Genomic DNA, 21230 nt, shown 5'->3' on the forward strand with positions numbered 1-21230 from the left:
TTATTTTGGTAGTGTGTATCCTTTGTGTCTGCCCGTGTGAGTGACATGAAATTTCTATGCTGCTGCAGTTCTCTTGGATGAAAGAATTTGTATAACTCACAGAGGCAATCTTTGCATTGAATGAAGATTCATGTCTCTCACTTCAAATCACCTGCCTTTCCATCTACACAAAAAGGATTCCTCAAGTTAATTTTGCCAGCCACCTTGCCTGATTGCCTGCCTTTTTCTTTTCTGCTTGAAATCCCACTAACTTCATTTCTTCTAACACCAGTGGCTTCCTGCTCTTTTTCCTTCACACTGAATCACCCTTCCATCTTCTGATTTCCCACTCTTCCTACTCCAAAGCATCTCTCTTGGCCAGTTTTTGATTCATAAATTGTGTGAGGGTGATGCAAACAGAAGCAAGAGAAAATTAACTTCTGACAGTGATGGATTTTCATGTTGCAACTTAATATATTTAGATTACATAGTACCCGTTTCATTTCTAAACAGCTGGATTTAGACATGGTCCTAAGTGAAGTATGTGAAGTCTCCTCAGGAATGGTGTCTCAAATTTACAGCCCTGACTTGTTGACAGTTTCTGATCAACAGAATAATAACTATTATTTGATGCACCCCTTCCTATCCTGAGTATTTCTTTGGTGTAAATGGCTGTGTTGTTTTAGCAAGACAGTCTTTATTTCTGCACAAGACCCTGTTAAGGTAAGAAAATTACACTATGAGCCAATGTCAGAAATGGAGTTGAAACACGAGGAGGGTGCCTGTGTGCTGGTGAAGGGAGCAGGCTGCAGACCAGACTAGTGAGCCACTGTGGCAGCATCTGTCTGCAGGATGTACAAGGACTTACACCAGAGGTGCCTCTTCCTTTCCCTCCTTTACATGGGATCCGCAGATGGCTGGCTTGGACCAGATCCCTTGTTTTCAGGTGTCAGGGTTGGGTCCTATGCCCAGGACTGTATCTGTCCAGGAGGAGTGTGCTGCAACAGGGGCCAATGCCAAATTTATCCAAGGTCACATCCTGGCCAGCCATGGCAACAGGGTTCCTCAGGGTACCCTGCTTGGGGTACCAGGGCCAAGAAGAGCGTGCTCTCACAGCAACATTTTTCTATTATTTTCTCTTTGGCTTTCTCCACGGGTACAAAACACAGTCTCTCTAAAGCAAGCTGTCTCAGGGCTGTGTTTCATAACCACCAGGGGAAAATCATTAAAGGGGATAAAAAGGTAGAATTATTGATTGAGCAGCATGGAGGGCAAAGCATAACCTCTCTTTTGCTCATAAAAATACAGTGATTTTTCTCTGTTGTGGAGTAACTTAGGTGCGTCTTAAAGCTGTTAAGGAGTGTTTTTCTCAGGAAAAGTTAACTCAGTTCTTTACAGGTATATTCACATATAATAGAAGCACATTAAAACAACTAGCAATTATAACTGTATTTTTTATAAATTTTCACACGTAAAGATAGTGATCATTCATTAGGGCTGGTGAGTAAACAGGTTTTTGTTTTTCCATTATGATTCCCATGCATTACACTTGTTTTTTTACAAGGACAGCTTTTTACTTCAGTCAGTGGAGCTAACAATGCACAGCAAAGGATGTTGTTAGAATTCATTGTATTTTAAAACGATGCATGACATGCTGAAAATTACAATTCATACTTTGGCACAGATCCCTGTCACTTCTATTCCTGTAAGAAAAGAGTACCATTGTTCTGGTTTTAGGAAGAAGGTTATTGAAAACATTCTTAATAAGAAAGGTAGACAGGGGAAGGAAGATGATTGGTTTTCAGTATACATTAAAGAAAGTCCTTTGTGGGACAGGGTTTTTTTTTAATGTTTTAAGTAACAGTTGTGCTGGGATTGGTCTTGGCCAGGTACTTACCTTTTGTAACTTTAAGGAAATGGATAAAATGAGCACAAAATCACAGATACAGTCCAGAAACTGCCACAGGACCAAAGTGTTCAAGTACGAAGCTGAGCAGCTTAGATGTGATGGACCATTTATTATGTTATTATTTTTTCTGTTACTGCACAAACTTGATTTCCTTTAAAAATCTTAATCTCTGTTCCCTCTTTCTGCAGCTGTCAGTGTTGCTTACAGCTTGTCTGTATGAGAGGGTTACACAGGTGTCTGAGACCCCAAAATGCAGCTCCTTCTGTGATGATGCCTTTTTCTAGGTTGGTGCGTGTCACTTCAGCAGCAGATTACCTAGAGAGACATGTTAGGTACATCTGTACAACTACAACCAGAGCAAACCAACTCTAGTGAATAGGGGCTAGAAATCTGTCTGCATAGGCAAGCACCTAAAATCATAACTAAAACAAAAAAAAAAAAACCAAAGGATCAGTAATGATGACACAAACTCCAAAATAACAACAAAAAAGCCAAACCAAGCCCTCATAAGCAAGAGGACTGTTTAATTGGGAGAGTTGTCACTATCTGCTGTGACAGTCTGTCTGGGCTTGAATGATGCTACATTCAGAATTTTGATATAAGTCGTACTCAATAAGAAAGATAACCCCTGGTTTAACTGTATTCAGTGTATTTATTCTAAAATGGGGTGAAAAAATTGCTGATGCTTGACTGGTAATGTTTCGTTGGTTTGATTGATTTCTTGTAGTAGTAGGTAGCCACTGTCCATCCTCAAATACCATATTCTCACTACCTAATGTTTTATAGTGACTGGAAAAATATACTGATTTAGATTCACTTCTTTGCTAAAGCAGCATTATACTGTACTTTGGTACCACTTTAGCTTTTGATTTAGTTGAAGTTTTTAGGGATTTTCCAAAAATAATTCTCTAAATCTTTTCCTTCGTGCATTTATCCTGCATTTAGTCTGTGTTTCAGGACATATAAAATCCTGCTGCATGATAGACGCTACAGCCCACCAGTGTACAGTGTTTTTGCTAATTAAAATATGCTTTTAGTTATAGTCTTTGCAGCAAATCTCTGAGGCATTAAATTACCGGCCTGTAGCATGTGCTTGTGGAAGAGCAGAGTCTATTTAAATTTGCTTAACAGTTTTTAGGATAACTTGTTGAGGATCTTTCCACAAAGGCATTTCACGTGGCTGGCTTAGTCTGAAGAGTAAGCCGATGTTTCCCAATGCAAAGAAGATGTCTTAGTACTGAGCAGGTCTTTCACCAGGCTCCCAGTAACCCTGCCAAGCCCAGCAGGGTGACTGGGATGAATAAACAGCTTGATAAAGGGAAGGATTAGCCCCGTTAACCTCAACAGCAGGGCTTTAAGCTGCTATGCTACCAGTGCTGGGGCAGACAGGCATCTTACCCTGCTGCAGCCCACACACAATGTCCCATCACTGTTGCCAATCCTCACAGTGCCCGGCAATGCTTCTGCAGTTTCTGTAACAGAGGGAAAATTAAGCGATGATTTGGTTTGTTTTCTTAGATGTGACTGCCCTCTCTGGGTTTCAGAGGTAATTTCCAAGTAGCCAATGCTTTTGTTGTGTACTGTGACTCGCTCGTAGTCCCTGGGCTCTGCTCCACTGCGAGCATCTCTGCAGGATGCTACACCACAGGTCACGTCCCAGACCTCTCTTCCAGGCTGGCTTTAGCCCAGACTGGTTCACTGTCTAGCCTGGACGGTGCAGGGGGGAGCAGAAAGAGAGCTGGAGGGAGCACAGGTAGGCAGCTTTCTGTAAGCATAACATCGATGAAAACGTGCTCCCAGCAGGCAGGGCCAGTGGTAAGCAGGGTGAGGAGCTCCGGCCCTTGAAGATTTCTGTTTCTTCCACAGCACTGTCCTGGAGAAATGGGGTGCTGATGGCTTGGACCAGTGCACTCTTTGCTCAGTAAAAAAATAAGCTGGATGGGTGGACACAGAGAATGATAATGAATGGAGTTACATACAATTGGTGGCTGGTCACCTGTGGTGTTCCCCAGGACTCAGGGGCCAGTCCTGTTCTTTATCGGTGACCTTGACAGAGGGATCAAGTGCAGCTGAAGGAGCTGGGGTTGTTTAGCCTGGAGAAAAGGAGTCTCAGGGGAGACCTTACTGCTCTCTAACAGAAAGGAGGTTGTAGCCAAGTGCAAGTTGGATTCTTCTCCCAAGTAACAAGCAACAGAATGAGAGGAAATGGCCTCAAGTTGTGTCAGGGGAGATTTAGATTGGATATTAGGAAAAATTTCTTCACTAGAAGGGTGGTCAGGCATTGGAACAGGCTGCCCAGGGAAGTGGTGGAGTCACCATGCCTGATAGTGTTCAGTAGGTGCATGGATGTGGCACTGAGGGACACAGATTTAGCGGTGAACTTGACAATGCTGGGTTAACATATAGACTTCATGATTTTAGAGGTCTTTTCCAACCTAAACAATTCTGTGATTCTGTGTTATCTGAGGCATCTGACATGATTTTTCCCAATGCATTCAAGCTCAGTGTCTCTAATTTCCTAATTATCTGGGTGGTGACTGATCTGCAAGCAAGCTGAGCACAAAATCGATGCACGGGTTGCTGGCTTCTAAGTGTTTACATAATTTTCTGTAAGATACACACAATGTTCGGCTCATGTCTAATTGGTACCATTTCTGGATGGAATGCAATGTCCCTTACAAATTGTAGGACCTTTGAAAATCATTTTAAGTAGCCTAATCGAGTCTTTCTGTATTTTCTCCGATAAAGGAAGTTGTTTGATGTAGTTTATTTTTATGACACTGAAGCCTCATGTTTTAATTGGGCACTTTTATGCTCCAAGGCTTTCTGTTTGCAGTATTGGATTGTGCAGTGTTCAGTGTTTCTCTGCTTCTTTTTGTTCAGTACACAAACAGCAGATACCTAAATTCTGCTCTCTGAATACACCTGAAAAACTAAGGAGACAGCAGCAGTGGTAGGATGGTGGACTGTTCCCTTCCTGTAAACCATTTCTACCTGTGCAAAACTGTGCAGCCCTGGTTTTGGTAGCACTTGGCATTGTATTCCAGGGATACTAACACCACCACAAAGTGAAAGTCGATGAAGAATTAGAACTGATAAGAAGCAGTGGTGAAAAAGATCAGTCCAGGGGCGGTGGTGGCTTTGTCTCATGTTCTGTGGGACTTTCTGGACACTACTCCAGTTTCTAGGACTGGGGCCAGAATGAAGTGTTCGTCAACGGTGCTGTCACACATGATAAATGGAAAGGTAAGACAATAGAATGTGATTGTAAACAGGGCTCATGAGTCTTATAACCACAATATTAAAACCCAGCTCTTAAGTATTTTATAGCTGATTTTATCTTCTGTATTAAAGCACGTGCACACACGTGCGCGCACACAGAGACTACAGCAAGTGCCAGAGTTTTGATACCCACTTTGTCATAGCAGTGCCACTGATGACATGATCGCCCCATTTAGTTACAGGAGATATTTACTGGGCTTTCTTCTGTCTGTCCACTCACAGGAGATGCTACTATACGCGTCCTTCTAAATTAGGTGGCAAAATTAATTAGATTTAATTGTTTCTTCCAATCTATTCATTACCTGTGCAACTAACAAAGTGTGACACTACTAGAGGGAGAGGTTTTATTATTCTTAAAAGCACCAAAGCTCTGTCTAGCATGAAAAAAAAAAGATGCTTTGATGAAAGGTTGCACATTGCATACACTGCCTTTTTGTACTTCCCATAGCAGCTAGGAAGAATCACAAAATGGATTTTTCTTCTCCTTGTCATATATATATATATACATACACACACACACACACACACACACACACACACACACACTTACTGGAAGTCTGTAGGGTATCTGCCATCATTCTCTGGCTGCCAGTATCTTAAAGCATTGATAAACTATGAAAATAGTACTTGGTTTTTCAGGGTCTCAGATTGCATTTAAAATTGGGTCTACCTGAATCCTTCTTGTGTAATTGAAAACTCTCTTTTGGACTTGGTTCAATAGCATCTGAAGGTACCTAGGCAAGTAAAAGGTTGCACTGGATTGGTAGAAGTCAGAATCATGACAGCAGCAGGGGTGATGAACTTATTTTTGTGAAAGAATGAGAGTGTGCTGTAATTCTGGTCACAGACTACTTTTGCCTGCTGCTTTTTGTGCTTTATTTTCTGTGCTGATGTATTGGGGGAGGTAGATGTATTTTTTATAAATGTGTGTATATGTGTGTGTGTGTGTGTGTGTGTGTGTATATGTATACATATATATATAAAATATATCTCCTCATGAGAGTGAAACAAAATCAAGCCAGGGAGATACAGACTCCTTAAAAGAGATTAGAGATCAGAAGGACACAAAGTAGGTACTGATGCCATCTCTGGAGAAAGTGATTATATTTGAGAGGAATGAGGGAGATAATGCCTGTGTCTCAAAAATATTGCTGCTGCGATGCTGCGTGGCACAAAAGCCTTATTTTAATGTCTCATCATGCTGCGTTAGCACGTTTTGAAACCCATATCAAATATCTTAGCAGGTGACAAGGACTTTATGTCCCAGTGTGCTGGGAGATACGCACAGCCAACATCTATCCGTGGTTCAGCACTTAGCTCCCTGGTGTAACTTCTGAAGAGTCCTTGGTTTTGTACTGTGGCATACTGGGTCATCTGCAACAGCAGACAGCTTGAAATGCAAGCAGGTATCTAGTTCTGCATCTTCCAAGTCAGTGTTTCATTAGTCTCTGTGGCATCTACAATAGATCCTGGAGGAAGCCTCAAAACATCAGAAAGAAGAAAGATCTGAGGTGCAAGGGAAGGCTTTGCTTTCCCCACCATGTTCCTGAAATTACTGAGCAACAGAAACACTCTTGCTGTACGTGGAAGACTGTCAAGTAGCATTTCTGAAAAGGAAAACTTCTCTGTAACACAGAAAGGCAGCAGCAGATTTTACTTGAGTGCAATGATATGTTTGTTTCTATAAGATTTCTATCTGGTATAAAATTCATAAGTCATGAAAGCATAAGCTCAACTTTTTCATCAGTGGTTACAACAGAAAGGCAAATGTCAGGAAGTAGGAGAAAAATGAGAAACAAAACAGGGAGTATCACTGTGCTACTGTACAAGTCCATGCTGTTTCTCCAGCTTGTGTGTGGTGTGCAAGGTCTGGTCCTCACAGCCCCAAAAGGAGGTAACAGAACAGGGAGAGGTCTGTGGAGGTAGCAGGGACAGAGAGAGTGCAGAACTGGCCTCCTCGGGCTGCAGGTGATGGGAGGGAAAGGAAGCATGGTACAGGACAGTCAGCTCACAAACAGCATGATAAAGGTGAGGATGGTTGTTACTGCCTCTTCCACTGTGAAGATTTGGGAATACCAAGTTTAGGTAGTGGGTGGACAACAACAGAAAACTGTCCTACCCTGCACACAAGAGCCGTGGGCTTCCTTGCTACCAAATGCTGTTTATCTGGGTTCAGCAGGATGTTGGAGAAGTTAATCATAAATCAATTAACTCCATCCATTAACTCCATTAACTCAGCAAGCAGGAACCATTTACGAAGTCTCTGATTAAGAAAGTGCTGGAAGTTGGGTACATGTACTCGCTCTGTCCCCATATACTTCCTGGCTGCTGCAGGTGGATGTCTGATCTCGTGCTGCACAGCTGCTTCTAGAATAATGTCATAGTTCTCAAGGCTTCCAAGTTGTAAACTTTCGTGTTGTAACCCTTGGAAATATCTCCATGCAAATTGAAAACAATTTGAAACCCCCCTTAAGAAAGGGGGGTAAGCTAAATGTCTAAGTTATATAATTTATAAAGTGCTCCAATACCACAGTGATGCATGCTAGAAAACCTTTAGGGTAGATGGGGCTGCTGTCAGGGTACCTTAGAAGTATGTGGCCTGTTCGCCTCCTGCAAGGAGCTGCTAAAACAGCATCTGCGAAGAACTTCAGTGCAAACCAGAGCCCAAAGCAGTCTCACATCAGTGTTGTATTACAGAGGTTTTCACTATAGTTCTAATTGGCAAAAATCTGTCATGACTCTGGGCAAACACATCAACTTGCAGTTGAACAGATTTCTTTGTCCATTTTTTTGTAATTTTGTTTAACACACGATGAAAACAGTAGCTTAAATCATGGTTTACAAAATTTCTGTATCTCATATTTTTTAACTGATCGGAACATGTGCCCATACAAAAGCAAGGACAGGCAGAAGAGGAAACAGGAACAGCTCCATGGTGTACAGCTGTGGTTTTGTGGAAGGAAAGGAATAGGGGGAGGAGTTTCAGAGAGCCACTTCCGAGGTTGTCAAGGTTACAGGTGCTGTTGCTTCTGTAGGTGACTGGCTTGGGCATTCTCTCCTGAGAATTGGCATTAGCTGTTTTCTTCTAAGAGAACAAAATTTGCATTTTAATTAGATTGTTGCCTTTGTCAACACTGAAGCATAACATAAGTAATTGGAAACTTTTCATAGGACCAGTGTAAGGATTTAAAAAACCAAAAAACAATAACAGCATTTACCCAATAATATTTTGAAAACTTTAGTTTTTTACTGTTTCAGAGATGAGGATCCCATTATAATCTCTCAATGAATTGACCTCGAAATCTGCCTTCCTAGTTTCTTAGATCCCAGTATAAATGTTTCTAGGATTTCTAGGAAGCTCGGATTCACCGTTTGAGATGCGTGGAAGCCAAGAGCTTCGTGCCAGTTGGGTGCTCAGTGTGAGAACTGAAGATTTGTACTGAACTTGTTGCTTTGAGACATCGCTGCAATCGCAGCAACTGTGCCTTCACCCTGGGAAAGAAATCTGTGCTGATACCAGCATGGTATGGCTCAAGTGGAGTCTGACAGCACCAGCTGTATACTTCGGGAAAACAAACAATGTCGTGGTTGATTTCAAGCTGCACTTAGAATTGATACAATACGTCATACTGAATTTTCTGCCAGATTTAAGAGTGATATAGCAAGATCTTCATCTGCTGTGAGGATATGCAGCACCATTGAGTGCCTTAAAGCTATATAAGTATATACAGTTGGGGATGGGGCCCAGGGGGTTTATACTATACAGCCAGTGCTGCACTGAACGAGTACCAGGTGCTGAAGTTGAGCAGAGTAGTGGTGTTGCCAAGAGGAGTTTAGAAATCAGGCAGCCTCCTTTGTAGACCAAGGAGAAGAAATTCACTACTTCTGCAGCAGCAGCATCTAGTAAGAAAGCCCACCGCTGCTGTGGGATTAGAACAGCCCCAATTTACTTTGAAATGCTTTACATGTGCTGTCAGGTAATTTTGCAAACTTAAAAACTTAAAAATGACTCACCTTTTTTGATGGAAATCTGACATTTTTGTCAAATCAATATAAACTGCCCAGCATTAAGCAGTAGTTTCAGCAACTGCCATGCCTTCAGGGTAGCTTGGCGACACTGAATTTGGAGGAAACTCAGTTGATTAGAGCATGGTGCTAATAACACCAAGGTCATGGTTTCGATCCCTGTACAGGCCAATCACTTAAGAGGTTGACAAGATCATCCTTGAGGGTCTCTTCCGACTCAGAATATTCTGTGATTCTGTGAAATGTTCTTCTACCTCCCTCTGCTAAGCTTGAGACTGAGGAAATGGCACTCCTGAGTTCTCAACACCAGTTTTTGTGTGTCTGCCGTATATCGTGACCCTCCCACTGTCTGCTCAAAATCTTCAATTTCTCAGTTTCCCCACTGTCCTTTTAGGTAGGCAGAGGACCATTAGAGGCTTCATCATCATCGTCCCTGGCAGAAGATCCCCAGGGAAGGGCTACTGGGGGCTCAAGTGCAGCCAGGGCAGCCCTGCACCGAGGGCCCACTGCTGCTGTCCCACATATACTCTGTCTCTGCAGGCTGGTTGCTTTGGGCCAGTCCAACCATCTAAGTCTGGGTTCTGTGACTGCTCCTCAGAGGAAAAGGAAATGGATAGGGATGAGAATTGCCTGCTTGGTGTGGAGGCAGCCACAGGAAATCAAGAACCAGAACTATCTCATACAGCTTGAAAATTGAATGAGAGTTTTGGGTGAAGCTCAGAGGTTTTTTTCCCTAGAAGTCAGAGGCTTTGGAGAAATTATAAAAGCAGAGTTGTGGAATTATATCCCTGTGTTTGGACACTATATTATACTGACATTTATGTGCATGATATTGCAGTAATACAGTCAGTTCAGCCTTTTTATTGATGACCTTTTCTGTAACATTAACCACAATATTGTGCGCACGTGATATTGCGAAGAAAAAGGTGAGGGCAAGGATGCCAGTTGACTATTGCCAGTTTAAGTATTATAAGGTTTGAAGTTGCAGTAAGTATGGATGCAAATGCAGAACCAGAAAATAGGCAATTTTCTACAGAAAAGTTTCGTGATACTGAAAAAACATTTGTTGTTGTCATTTATTTTTGTTGGGTCCCTTTCTCAAGTAGATGGGTATTGCTCTTCTATAGGTTCACCCAAACAATGACTTTCCCCCATATTAAGTAGTTTAACAGTTGAGGTCTGTAACTTGTATCTTTACATTTAATAACTTTCTGATGTAAGAAGGACTCGTCACACATGGCATTAAGGTGTTGCTAATTGTGACTGGAGGCATTTGCATTATAAATCCTAGTGAATTATATTACGGGTTTTGCACCATTTTTACTTCATTGCCTGGTTGGTTTTTATAACCAAGTATAGCCTGTAACATTTACCTTTCCAGAATGAAATAAATCCTTCATAGGGGATTGACATTGCTTTTGTTTCTCTGGTGCCTTTTACATAGTGTTTAAATTTCAAGTGGTCTTGCAGGTTTCGTACAAATTCTCCATGGAAAGTAGATTCTGCTTTTAGTATTTTAACTTTTTTAACTCTTTATATCATATAGCTTTGTAATTCATAGGGCTGTTACAGGCCAGCAGGCAAAACATTCAGGTATCTTTATCTAAAGAGTAGGTGAACTTATCTTGGGATGAAACTTTTTTAAGGTGTAAGAAGAATATTATATTTCACTGAAACAGAATTATATAGATTAGCATTCAAGTGTTTTAAACAAAGTTCCACTGAGGATAGCATAGTTAACACTGCTTTATCTTGGCTGAAAGCTGGGGCATCTCCCAGTGTACAGTGGGACCCAGGAGCATGGCTTCCACCCCAAAGTCCTTATTCCTGTGTTGTCCAGCCCAAGATTACTTTGCATGGACAGACTGAGGCAACTGAAAACACAGAAGTATCACAGTAACATTAGGATAGTAAAGCAGTCAATTTTACATGAGATATGCTGTATTTTACTATCCATTCTGCATCTGAAGCCTTGAATGGGCAAGAAGCCACCCAAAACTATGCAAGAAGCCACATGTTAGAGATAATTGTCAACAGTCAATCCTAAAATTGGAATAGGCTGCCAGGGAAATGGTGGAATCCCTATCCCTGGAAGTGCTCAAAAGGCACATGAATGTGGCATTTGAGGACACAGTTTAGTGGAGAACATGATGGTGCTGGGTTAACAGTTGAATTCAACGACCTTAGAGGTCTTTTCCAACCTTAATGATTCTATGATGCTGCGCTCCTGTGAAAACAAAGTATGGGCTTAAATATTCAGGGTATTAATGGATGCAACCTGAGGAAGAAAATTTCTGCAAGTCTTGCAGGGCTCTTCTGGAGGGTTTCTCTTCAGTGAGGAAGGGCCTTCATTATGGCCCATTTGGCTTCTAATTCTCAGGGTGTTTATTAAAACTATTTGATTTGTGCTTTAAAATGTGAAGCATACATTTCTGTAGAAGTAGTAGTCGTGCTCTTTGACGTAGGTCTTAAGAACAGACCCCCAGCAAGGGAAAACTGAGCCCATCTGGCATATATTTACTTGTACGGCACACAGGTTGGCAGTCAGTAAGTGTTTTGCACGGCCATAGCCTTTAAGAATTTCAACAGTATCAGATAAGTGTATGCTGGCCCCTGCTACACATCCTGCCCGGATGGACAGTGGTACTGAATTGCTGTTGAGTGGCGAGGCTCTGCCTGAGCAGCTGCTGCGTGTGCTTAGTGAGTGGAAGGGCCAGGTTCCACTGAGGACATGAGAGTGTTTAGACAGATGGTTGGAGGGTTTAGTGCTGCTCTACAAGTGCGTGTGGGTTTCCAAGGCAGAAATAGACTTCTTTTTTAACAGAGATGTAGAAAATGCAGCCGTTGCAGCTTTCTGCAGGAGAGAGATTTGCGGATGTCTATTGAAATGGATCAGATCTGTCTTGTGAACATTGCGCTGGTGGATTTTCTCCTGCCTCATCCTTGGAAATGAAGTTATTTCAGTGTACTATGAAAATAGGTGTTTGTAGGTGACTTACATAAAATTGAATATTTCTTTTATACATGAAAAGTGTCTTCATTGAGAAGAGGCTGGAGCTATTCCACTCTGTTGGAAAATGACTATATTCTCACGAAATGGAAAATAAACTAATCTGATACTTTGATTACTACACAAACTAAAGCACTTGTTTCCAATGGGAAAAAGCTAATAACATTTATAATCATCTCTCTAGTAGCTTACAGCAGCACTGTTGCATTATCAGTAGCTGTCATTTTCTGTAGCTCAAACCTGTATTGATCTGTGCCGTCAGTGTATCTCCAGGTCTCTGTCACAGTTGCATGTTTCACAGAAAGGCTTTATTGCACCTTCCCATGGAGGGCAGGACAGTCTGTACCAAAAACATCCAGCCACTTCGAAGGGCAGCGTCCTACCATTCTTTGCTGCTTTTGTGCCTTGTGCACGATGCTTGTGTTTGTTTAATATGCCCAGTGTTCCTCACTTTGCATTAGGTTTTCTGTGTTCCGGCCAAAACTGCACTAGGCTGGATTACAGTGTGCTACTGGTATCGCATAATGATCTCTTTCCTTCTTTTAGGCCCAAACTGCTTTGCAGAAACCCTTGTCATTCCAGCAGGCCGGGAGGTGAAAACTGATGAATGCACTATATGTCACTGTACTTACGAAGAAGGCACGTGGAGAATTGAAAGGCAAGCGATGTGCACTAGACATGAATGCAAGCAAATATAGGAATTCTACAAGTCTACGTACTTTTCGTGGTTTTTATAAAATATCTCACAGCAGTGAGCACCCTAGATGACCCAGGAAAATCTGAATGAGAAGATTCTGGAAAGGAGCAAAGAATAAAACACTAATATTTTGTTTTTCAAAGTAACATAATACTGCAAGCAAAGAAGTGCATATATTTAAAATGTTTGGACATAAGAATACCTGTCTTAAATGTGTTATTTTCACAGTGAGTACACTAAAATACACTCAATAAAATATTCTATGTATTTCTATAATATCATTATAGAGCTTAAAAATAAATGTTTTATATAGACAATGCAGATTGAAGTACTGTATCATTGCCTCTCCTGTTGTATACATGCGCCATGACTAAAACATTACATTTCTATTCTAGTTTCACCATATGTGGGTTTTCTTACCTTTTTTTTTGTTTTGTTTTGGGTTTGGGTTTTTTTGCTGTTGCATATTTTGAGTTTAGTGGGGCAGGAAAGAGTCAGCATATGACAAGACTTTGACATTCGCACTTTTGGAAAAAAATAGAGTAGACTATGCTTTCTGAGAAAGTGTGTTTATTTATGAATATAAATGTGTTGTAATGTAGAGGTACATCAGCTCCATCTCTTAATTCTACTGATGCTCCTGCCTCCTACTCCACAGCCAAGATAACTTGGAGCAGTGGCTAATACAAAACTGGTCTCTCTTAGCAGTCGTTATAAAAAATTAATCAGACAAATTCAATTCTTAATATTAACTTCAAGATAAAGAATTTATCAGCGGGGCAAATCTCTCTGTGATATAAACCATATCGCATCACGTAGCTGGTGGAAATGACGGTAAGTAACCACACAGCATCGTTAATGTGATGCATAATGGACCTGGGGAAGTGCAGCTTGGAAAGGCTACAGCAGCCAAACAAGCCTTCACTGATGTGGCCACATTGTTAATTTGTGGGTAGGAGAAAGGTTTGTATTGAGGAGAAAGGTTTAGAATTAGGTCTTTGAATCCATCAGAGGACTTTTATTATGGAATCTGAGTCTGACTACATGTGAGGTGAATCACATCTCCGTGCTTAAGCCACCAACAGCCTTTGCTTAAATTCATTGTGGTTTTAGTTTAGTTTATCACCAACTCCAGCGTTCCATTTGCTTTGAATAGCCATTAAGGCAACGGCTCAAGAAAACGCTTAAATGTGGCTTTACATCTAAAATGTAAATCTGTCTATCACTGGGCATTGTTTGGGAGTAAAGGAGGTATGTTTTGTCTAAAAATCGTAATAAATTTTTAAGTATACCTATCTATTTCATAAGAGTCAGGAGTCATATGACAGAAAGCTAGCCCCTAAATCAGTCAGGCCCATGCTTCATGGGCCTCTGCTTACTGAAATCAAGTATCTGCGCAGCTCTGAGAAAGTGCCATGAGTGCCAGTGGTCTTAGTCTATGCACGACTTCTTGAGACAAGTGGAAGTATACCCATACAGGAAGGAGCTGTGCAAATTGAGCAGAGAAGGTGGACTGTGTGGAATTGCCTTTTCAAATAGACTGCTTGGTGTCTAAGCGACACATGCTTTTTCAGTGAAATTGTGAGAAACTCAGAATTTTTGTCTTTCAGTGTATGGCCATAATGTTCAAGTTCTTTGAAATCTTACCTTAGGCTAGTCACAGTTTGCTTCTCCTTCACTGGAGGTTCTTGTTAAGCCATATACCTAGGCCTTGAATTTCTGTTTTTCTGGAGACTTTTGTCTTTGTTGAAATAGTGAGTGCAAACTTAGAATGTATTTTAGTATGGTTTTCTGGTGTAGCTTTTGTAAATATTTTCTATTGCACATTTTTTCCAAAATATTTTTGTGTCTCTTAGTCCTGGTACCAACATGTTTATGTTGTTTTTACATTGTTACATTACATTTTTACTGTAGTAATAGGTTGTTCCTTTCCGTTTTGTATGACACTTCCTGGGCTCGTTCGTCTTGACACCCAGTGCTGTGGTGATTTCTTTGAGAGATTATATTTTGAGATATAATTGTCTTTCTTTTTGAGAAACGAACTTCACGTCTTTTTAGTTTTTTTGTTTGTTTGTTTGTTTGTTTTAATGTAGTGAAGTAGAAGTTATAACAAGCTTTTCACCTTCTTTATGCTTAGATCACTGGCCACATCCAGCTTTGGTGTAGTTTTACCACACAGGAGCTCTTTGGTTATCCCTGAAATGGAGTGAGTCTAAGTGACTCTTCCTGGGCAGATCCCACTAGCCTTGCCCAGTCGTGGAACCAACCCCAATTGTCACACAGTGTGCTTTGGGATAACCCTAGTAGGGAGCTAAGCACCATACAGCCTCCCATAGCCATCACTTACTTCCCCGCTGCCCACCCACAGTGGGACAGGGGAAAAAAAAAAAGGAAGAGTAAAAGCAAGAAAGCTCATGGGTCAAGGTGAAAATAATGTAATAAAGAGAGAAGTGAAAGAAAAAAGAGAAAACAAACCAAAAGAAATGGCACAACGACCATCACTCACCACCTCCTGCGAGCAAAGCAGTGGACAGCCAATTCCCAGCTTTAACTCAACCTCACTCCTCTCCATTTTACTGCCGAGCAGGGACTGTATGGCATGGAATATCTCTTTGTTCAGTTGGTTCAGGTCACCTGCCGGGTTGTGTCCCCTCCCATGCTCTTACGCACACCCCATTCTACTCACAGGGGATGAGTGAGAAGCAGAGAAGACCTTGACACTGTTCAGCACTCACTGTTCAGCAGTAGCCAAAACACTGGCGTGTTTCAGCATGGTCACAAATCTAAGCCCCAGACATCACTGTATTGCCTACTACAAAGAGTCCCATCACACAGTGGTACTGCCAGTGACCCCAGCACAGAGGCAAACATGCCAGAAGACCCTGAGAGCCAAAACTACAGCCGGTAACTGCCCCAAGCACCACGTGGGCCTTTGGCAATGGAGCTGGGCAGCGGAGATTTCCGGCCTGCTGTGTAATGTCACTTCACATACAAACACTTAAATTTTTTTCTTTACAGGAGTAGATAACGAAAATGTGAAAATTAAAAGATTTAAAATTAGCCATTATGGAATGCAGCTGGAAACCATTCATCTTTAAACTAATTTAATCTCAAAACAGAAAACAACCCTGGAACTGCTGTGGTGGCCACATGTACTGATCTAAATGTCACGCTTCGGTTTTGTAATATACCTGTTCAAATGTAACCTCAGAAGTAAGAGGAAAGCTATCTGCATCATTTCCAGTGAACCAAACTCCAGGGAATATTGCCTTCCCTGCTGAAGCCTAGGTGGTCAGCTGGTTTTTGCTTCAGTGCAGACAGGATTATGCATCCTGCACATGAGGAGTTCTCCAGCTTTGCAGGTGGGTTGTGTCTATTAAAGCTGTATTTCCAGACACACTGAATAATTTTGTATTTGAAGGTCTGTTGCTTGGATATTGCATATTCTTCTCAGATGTTCTCATGTAGCTACATTGGCATGAATATGAAATTTCTGCTTCTGCTTCACTTGTTTCTGCGTATTTCCCAGTTGAAATCAAGACAAATTAATTCTTGGTGTGTCAGCAGGTGCCTGAAGAGATTATGTTCTGGATGGTTTCAGGTCATTATAAAATTGCACAGTTAGTGTGCCATAGGATTCTTTATAGTACTCATTTAAGCCACAAAAATGGAAGTGCTGATATTCACTTAAGTACTTATATGAGATTTAAAAAGGAAAAGAGGAAAAAGAGAATATATGAGAGACAGATGAAGTGAGTGTTACAATAGGAATGTTCAAAAAAAGAAAAATAGTATGTCAATTATCAGTTACAGAGAACTGGAAATACTGATATGGAATGTTAATTAACCAGTAATAGGAAAACACTGACACAATTAGTATCGCAAAAGCTGATGTTTGAAAACAATCAATTCTCAATTTACCAGAAATATTTGTTACGTTGTTCTTGTTAGGTTCACTTGGGGCTATGAGCTACTGGTAGTGCTCCTTCTGTAACACTTAACAGTTTCCTGCATTTAAAAAGATCACCGCTTTTAACAAATACACAGCATAATTAAAGTTATTGTTGAAAAGAACGGACAGATTATACCAATAGTATATCAAGTTATATAGAATATAGACTATATCAATGGAATATCAGGTTAGTCTTGGTGAATAATAGTAATCTGTTGATTGTAAATGCTGCATTTGCCGCTTACATTTGTCAGTAGTCTTGTCAGTTTAGTAGAACTTAGGAAAATAGCCTACTTCACATTTCTTTGGCAGAAAGGGGAAAATATCACCTAAAATGGTAAGCATACTCCTTCCAGCAGGATTTAGAGCCCTGCTGCAGACTTCAAGCAAACTGCAGGACCATCTGCAAAAGTGGAGTATGCTGAGTGTTTCATAGATTTTACCATGTGGAGAAGAGGTGAATTTATGAAAAATGGTGAAAATTGGAATGCAAATATCACTTCACACACAGTGCAGAAAAACAGCAAACACATACCAAATGTAACATGACAAAATGAAAGCAAGTTTAACATGTCCCTGTTCTGGGCATAGATAAACAAGGAAAACTTTTATCCGTGGTTTTGTACACAAATTTATTTTTTCTAGTTCCAACCATACAAGGAAGTAAACCTAAAATATTTTAACAACAAGAGATGTCTATTTGTATATATACAGCATGTACGCATTGACAAATGAGAATTCTTTTCTTGGCCAAGCCAGCATAAATCAAGAGGAATTCAGAAGCTCAGGTTAATACTTTTGACTGAAATCAGGATTTTTTCCACAGATTGCACGTATAATAAAGTTTTTGTACTTGACTGCAGTCAGTGAAATCCTGGTGTAAAGTGCTTTTGTTCGTAGTAGGCAGAATTAAAGACAAACCTTTATAATCACTTAAATTTTTCCAGTAAGCCTTAGAGGGTGTGCAAACTTTCTGAATCAAAGTAAACTTCACCTATCAAGAGGACCAAAACCCACTGTTTCTATACGCTGCTAAAATCCGTAAATGGATACATGGAGAAGAAAGTCAATGTTCTGGTGTTTATAATACCCCAGTGAAAAATACATCAGCTTTATTCTCCCTCAAAATATAGATACAATTCCTTAAATGCCTTTAATTGATGAAATTGTCTGCCAAACAGAGCTTTCCATTTATGATATAAAGGAAGGCAAATTATAAAAATGTCAAAATGCTGCTTAACTTAAATGGCTATTTCCTTAAAAAGCTGCAGTCCTTTCAGAGGGTAATTCTCAAATTAATTTGCTATCCATGCCACAGTAAGGTCCATGTGCTGATATTACTTGTTATCATATTTTTTGAACAAAGTCTATATTTTCACAAAAGCAATACTGCATACTATGCTCTCTCTTTAGCCATTGATAATTCAAATGAATGCTAACTTATTTAGTGCTGTTGTGAGTGGGAAGTCATGGAGATAACATAGACATGCAGTGCTTCAGCCTGATGTAGTGCCCCAGTGGTCTGTTCAGTTCTAGTTACTACAAGAAAATAAGGAATAGGTGGCCTTTAGTCATTCTAAGGATTACAGTAAAAGAGAGTTCAATTTTGTAACTGCTAAACATTTTGTAACATGTTCTTTGCCAGCTATTTATTTTCAAATGACATTTCATAAAAAGAGCTATTTTCAAATGGTATTTCATAAAAAGAGCTACTTTATATATTGTGCTAGTTACACTGTTTATACTAATGTATGAGCAATAAAGTGTCACTCTGTAGAATGCTAAAAATGCTTGCTTTCCATTTTTTTCCAAGTGCCTCAGTTACATATGTTTTATATACAAATTACTTTATTCAAACTGGAAAGGCAAATAATACAGTCTTAGTATTTACTTTCAAAGGTACTGTTTTCAGTTTTGTGTTCTTCAAATCAAAATATATTTGGAGCTTCAGGTTCTATTATGTTAACAGGATATTGGTGGGAAACTTACAGCATAGTATCTTAAGATAATACATCATATTGAGAAATTATTTCTTAGTTGTGTTTAAACAAAAATATTTATTTTTAGTCTTTTTTTTTCAGAGTAGAGTTTCTGAAGACATACATATTTACGTCTGTGGTCCATATTTGTGCTTGATAAAACAAATACCTACCACCCTCATTTTCCAGATAAGACAAAGAGGTAAAAATGGCCTTCGCATCTAGGTCTTTGTTATGCATGACCTAGATAGAAAAAAAGAGCTCAGTGGAAAAAGAGTATAAACTCTGTAATATTTATTAAAAACTGAGGAATTTGCAAATACAAAACAAATAGGATTTTAAACAGAAGTCCATTAACGAATACCAACTTAAATACAGTTGTTAATGAATTACAAGGAATGCATTCAGCCAACCACTTAGGAATTCTCAGCAGTCTTACAAAAGTAAAGATTGTATCGTATGATATTTTATGTGACTGCTTGTTTTCTTCAGGTAAGAGCAGAAGTCTTATACTCAATATGGTGTATCTTAAAGATGGACAGATGACTGACCCAAGTGGAATTTAACATTTTTTGGGAAGAAGTTACCAACCAGTCAGTAGTGATATGATAAATAATCTTCAAAGAAAGTTTTTAGAATGTTTTTGCATCTGAGGCTACATGACCTTTCAGGGCTGGATGTACATCAGAAGCTGTTACACTATAATCCTCTTACCTAACAACTGAATGGACAGGTAGCTGAAAATTACTGTATAGACTCCTTACATCAGCCCGTGTGGAGAGAAGCTGAGATTTATCAGCCAAGGACTAAGAATGCAAAATGCCTCTACTTTTGTATTCAGATAGTTTTGTGATTCAAATAGTTATCTGTTGGTATTAACCTAGCAGGTATTCAAGACCTTAAGAATTAAGTAGTCCTAAGTGGTATGACCTAAAACATTTTACCAACATGATGATAAGTCACTATTTCTTATAAACGTGTATTCTATTTATGTAAACAAACTGTACACATTTTAAAAATATTAATACATGAACATACATAAGAGCTTTGCAAATCCCTCAGATGTTAGCACTTTTTTTCTCCATATATGGTGCTGTCACACCAAATATGGTAAATTCCATTTTACTGCATACAACTAAATGTGGAAAATAAGGGACATTAACAAAAAAAGTTACATTTGAAATGTGTAGAATGCATCTTTATCTGTTTGAAAAAGAGGATTTTTTCACCATTCTGAGTTGATGAAAAAGTTGTATGTATTTTTTACATCATCTGTTTTGTACACTATGCTTTTCAACACTTTTCACTCCATTTACATACAGGAGACATGTCCATCAGTTATATTTTAATATGACCTATGTGCAATAATGTTTTAAATACACTTCTGTGGCTCCTTGTATAAATAATACAAGACAAAATAAAGCTGAAATCTAAGCTTTGTTAATTATTAAGAAGTAGTGCAAAAATAATACACCAAACCAGAAACCAGTGCATGATCGGAACAAGTGTTCTGAGTGTAATACCTTGTTTCCTCTTGGATCGTGTTATGTTGTTTGATGAAGTCTGAACTGTCACTTGCAGGATGAAAAGACTAGCAGCGTTATGCTCTTGGCAGAAAAAAAGCAGGATTTGAGCTACTTGGTTATGACTATCCTGAATCATACTTCAAGTTGGCAATGGTAGCCTTTCTTTAGGATAGATCTTTAATTAACAGCACTAGTGTTCAGTAAGCAAAGGTAATTAAGACCATCCTTCCTTTTTTTCCTTGTTACTGGGTTTTGCCTGTGTTAATAATGACTTCTTAGTCACTGCTGCACAAATCTTCAGCAGGATTTTCAGTATTTGGTTTGGTTTATCTTCATTTGTTGGGGCTGGCATAGTTACTGGATCCTCAGTGGCTGTTATTAGCTCACCATTTTTTGCCACTGCTGTTGACTGAAGGAAGTTTTAGAGGTTGTGAAATGTAAGAGAGAAGGAATTCTCTGCAGGTGATGTCAAAAGTTTGTGTTTTTCTATACATTAGTACAGGCAGACCAGGATGGCATTATGGGAAAGAGAAAGCTTTACAGGTAACTAAAGGCATTTTTCAAAATTTCTGTTTGGAAAATCCATCATCTTGTGTACCAGAGGAATAATTATACTCTCTTTATGGAAGATTATAGGCACACATTTTTAGTAAAACATTCAGAATTTTCAGTTTATTTAATTGGAGCATAGTAGACTTCTCTTACAATGGGATCAAAAGTCTATTTGTCAGAAGCATTGGTGTCTAACAGAAAAATGAAAAAGAGAAAGGAATCTGAAGTAGGGACCTATAATGTATTTAGCCAGCTGCTGGAAAGTTTCTTCAACTGTTAAATTTTAATTGTTTCAATCTTTTCACTAATGGAAAACTC

General features: G+C 39.7%; 1 protein-coding gene across 5 annotated transcripts in view; it reads left to right on the forward strand.

Annotated features, from left to right (window-relative positions):
* Positions 1-13239, forward strand: part of VWC2 (von Willebrand factor C domain containing 2) — a 54995-nt gene extending 41756 nt beyond the window's left edge. For all 5 annotated transcript variants that reach the window (XM_017814974.1, XM_017814973.1, XM_017814977.1 and 2 more), the window contains exon 4: positions 12753-13239. In XM_017814974.1, coding sequence (XP_017670463.1) covers positions 12753-12904 — 152 coding nt within the window. In that variant the 3' untranslated portion in view covers positions 12905-13239. The remainder of the gene's footprint in view (positions 1-12752) is intronic.
* The last annotated feature ends 7991 nt before the right edge of the window (positions 13240-21230 follow it).

The sequence above is a fragment of the Lepidothrix coronata genome, unplaced genomic scaffold, assembly GCF_001604755.1.
Source record: "Lepidothrix coronata isolate B3197 unplaced genomic scaffold, Lepidothrix_coronata-1.0 Scaffold47, whole genome shotgun sequence".
NCBI classification, from domain to species: domain Eukaryota; kingdom Metazoa; phylum Chordata; class Aves; order Passeriformes; family Pipridae; genus Lepidothrix; species Lepidothrix coronata.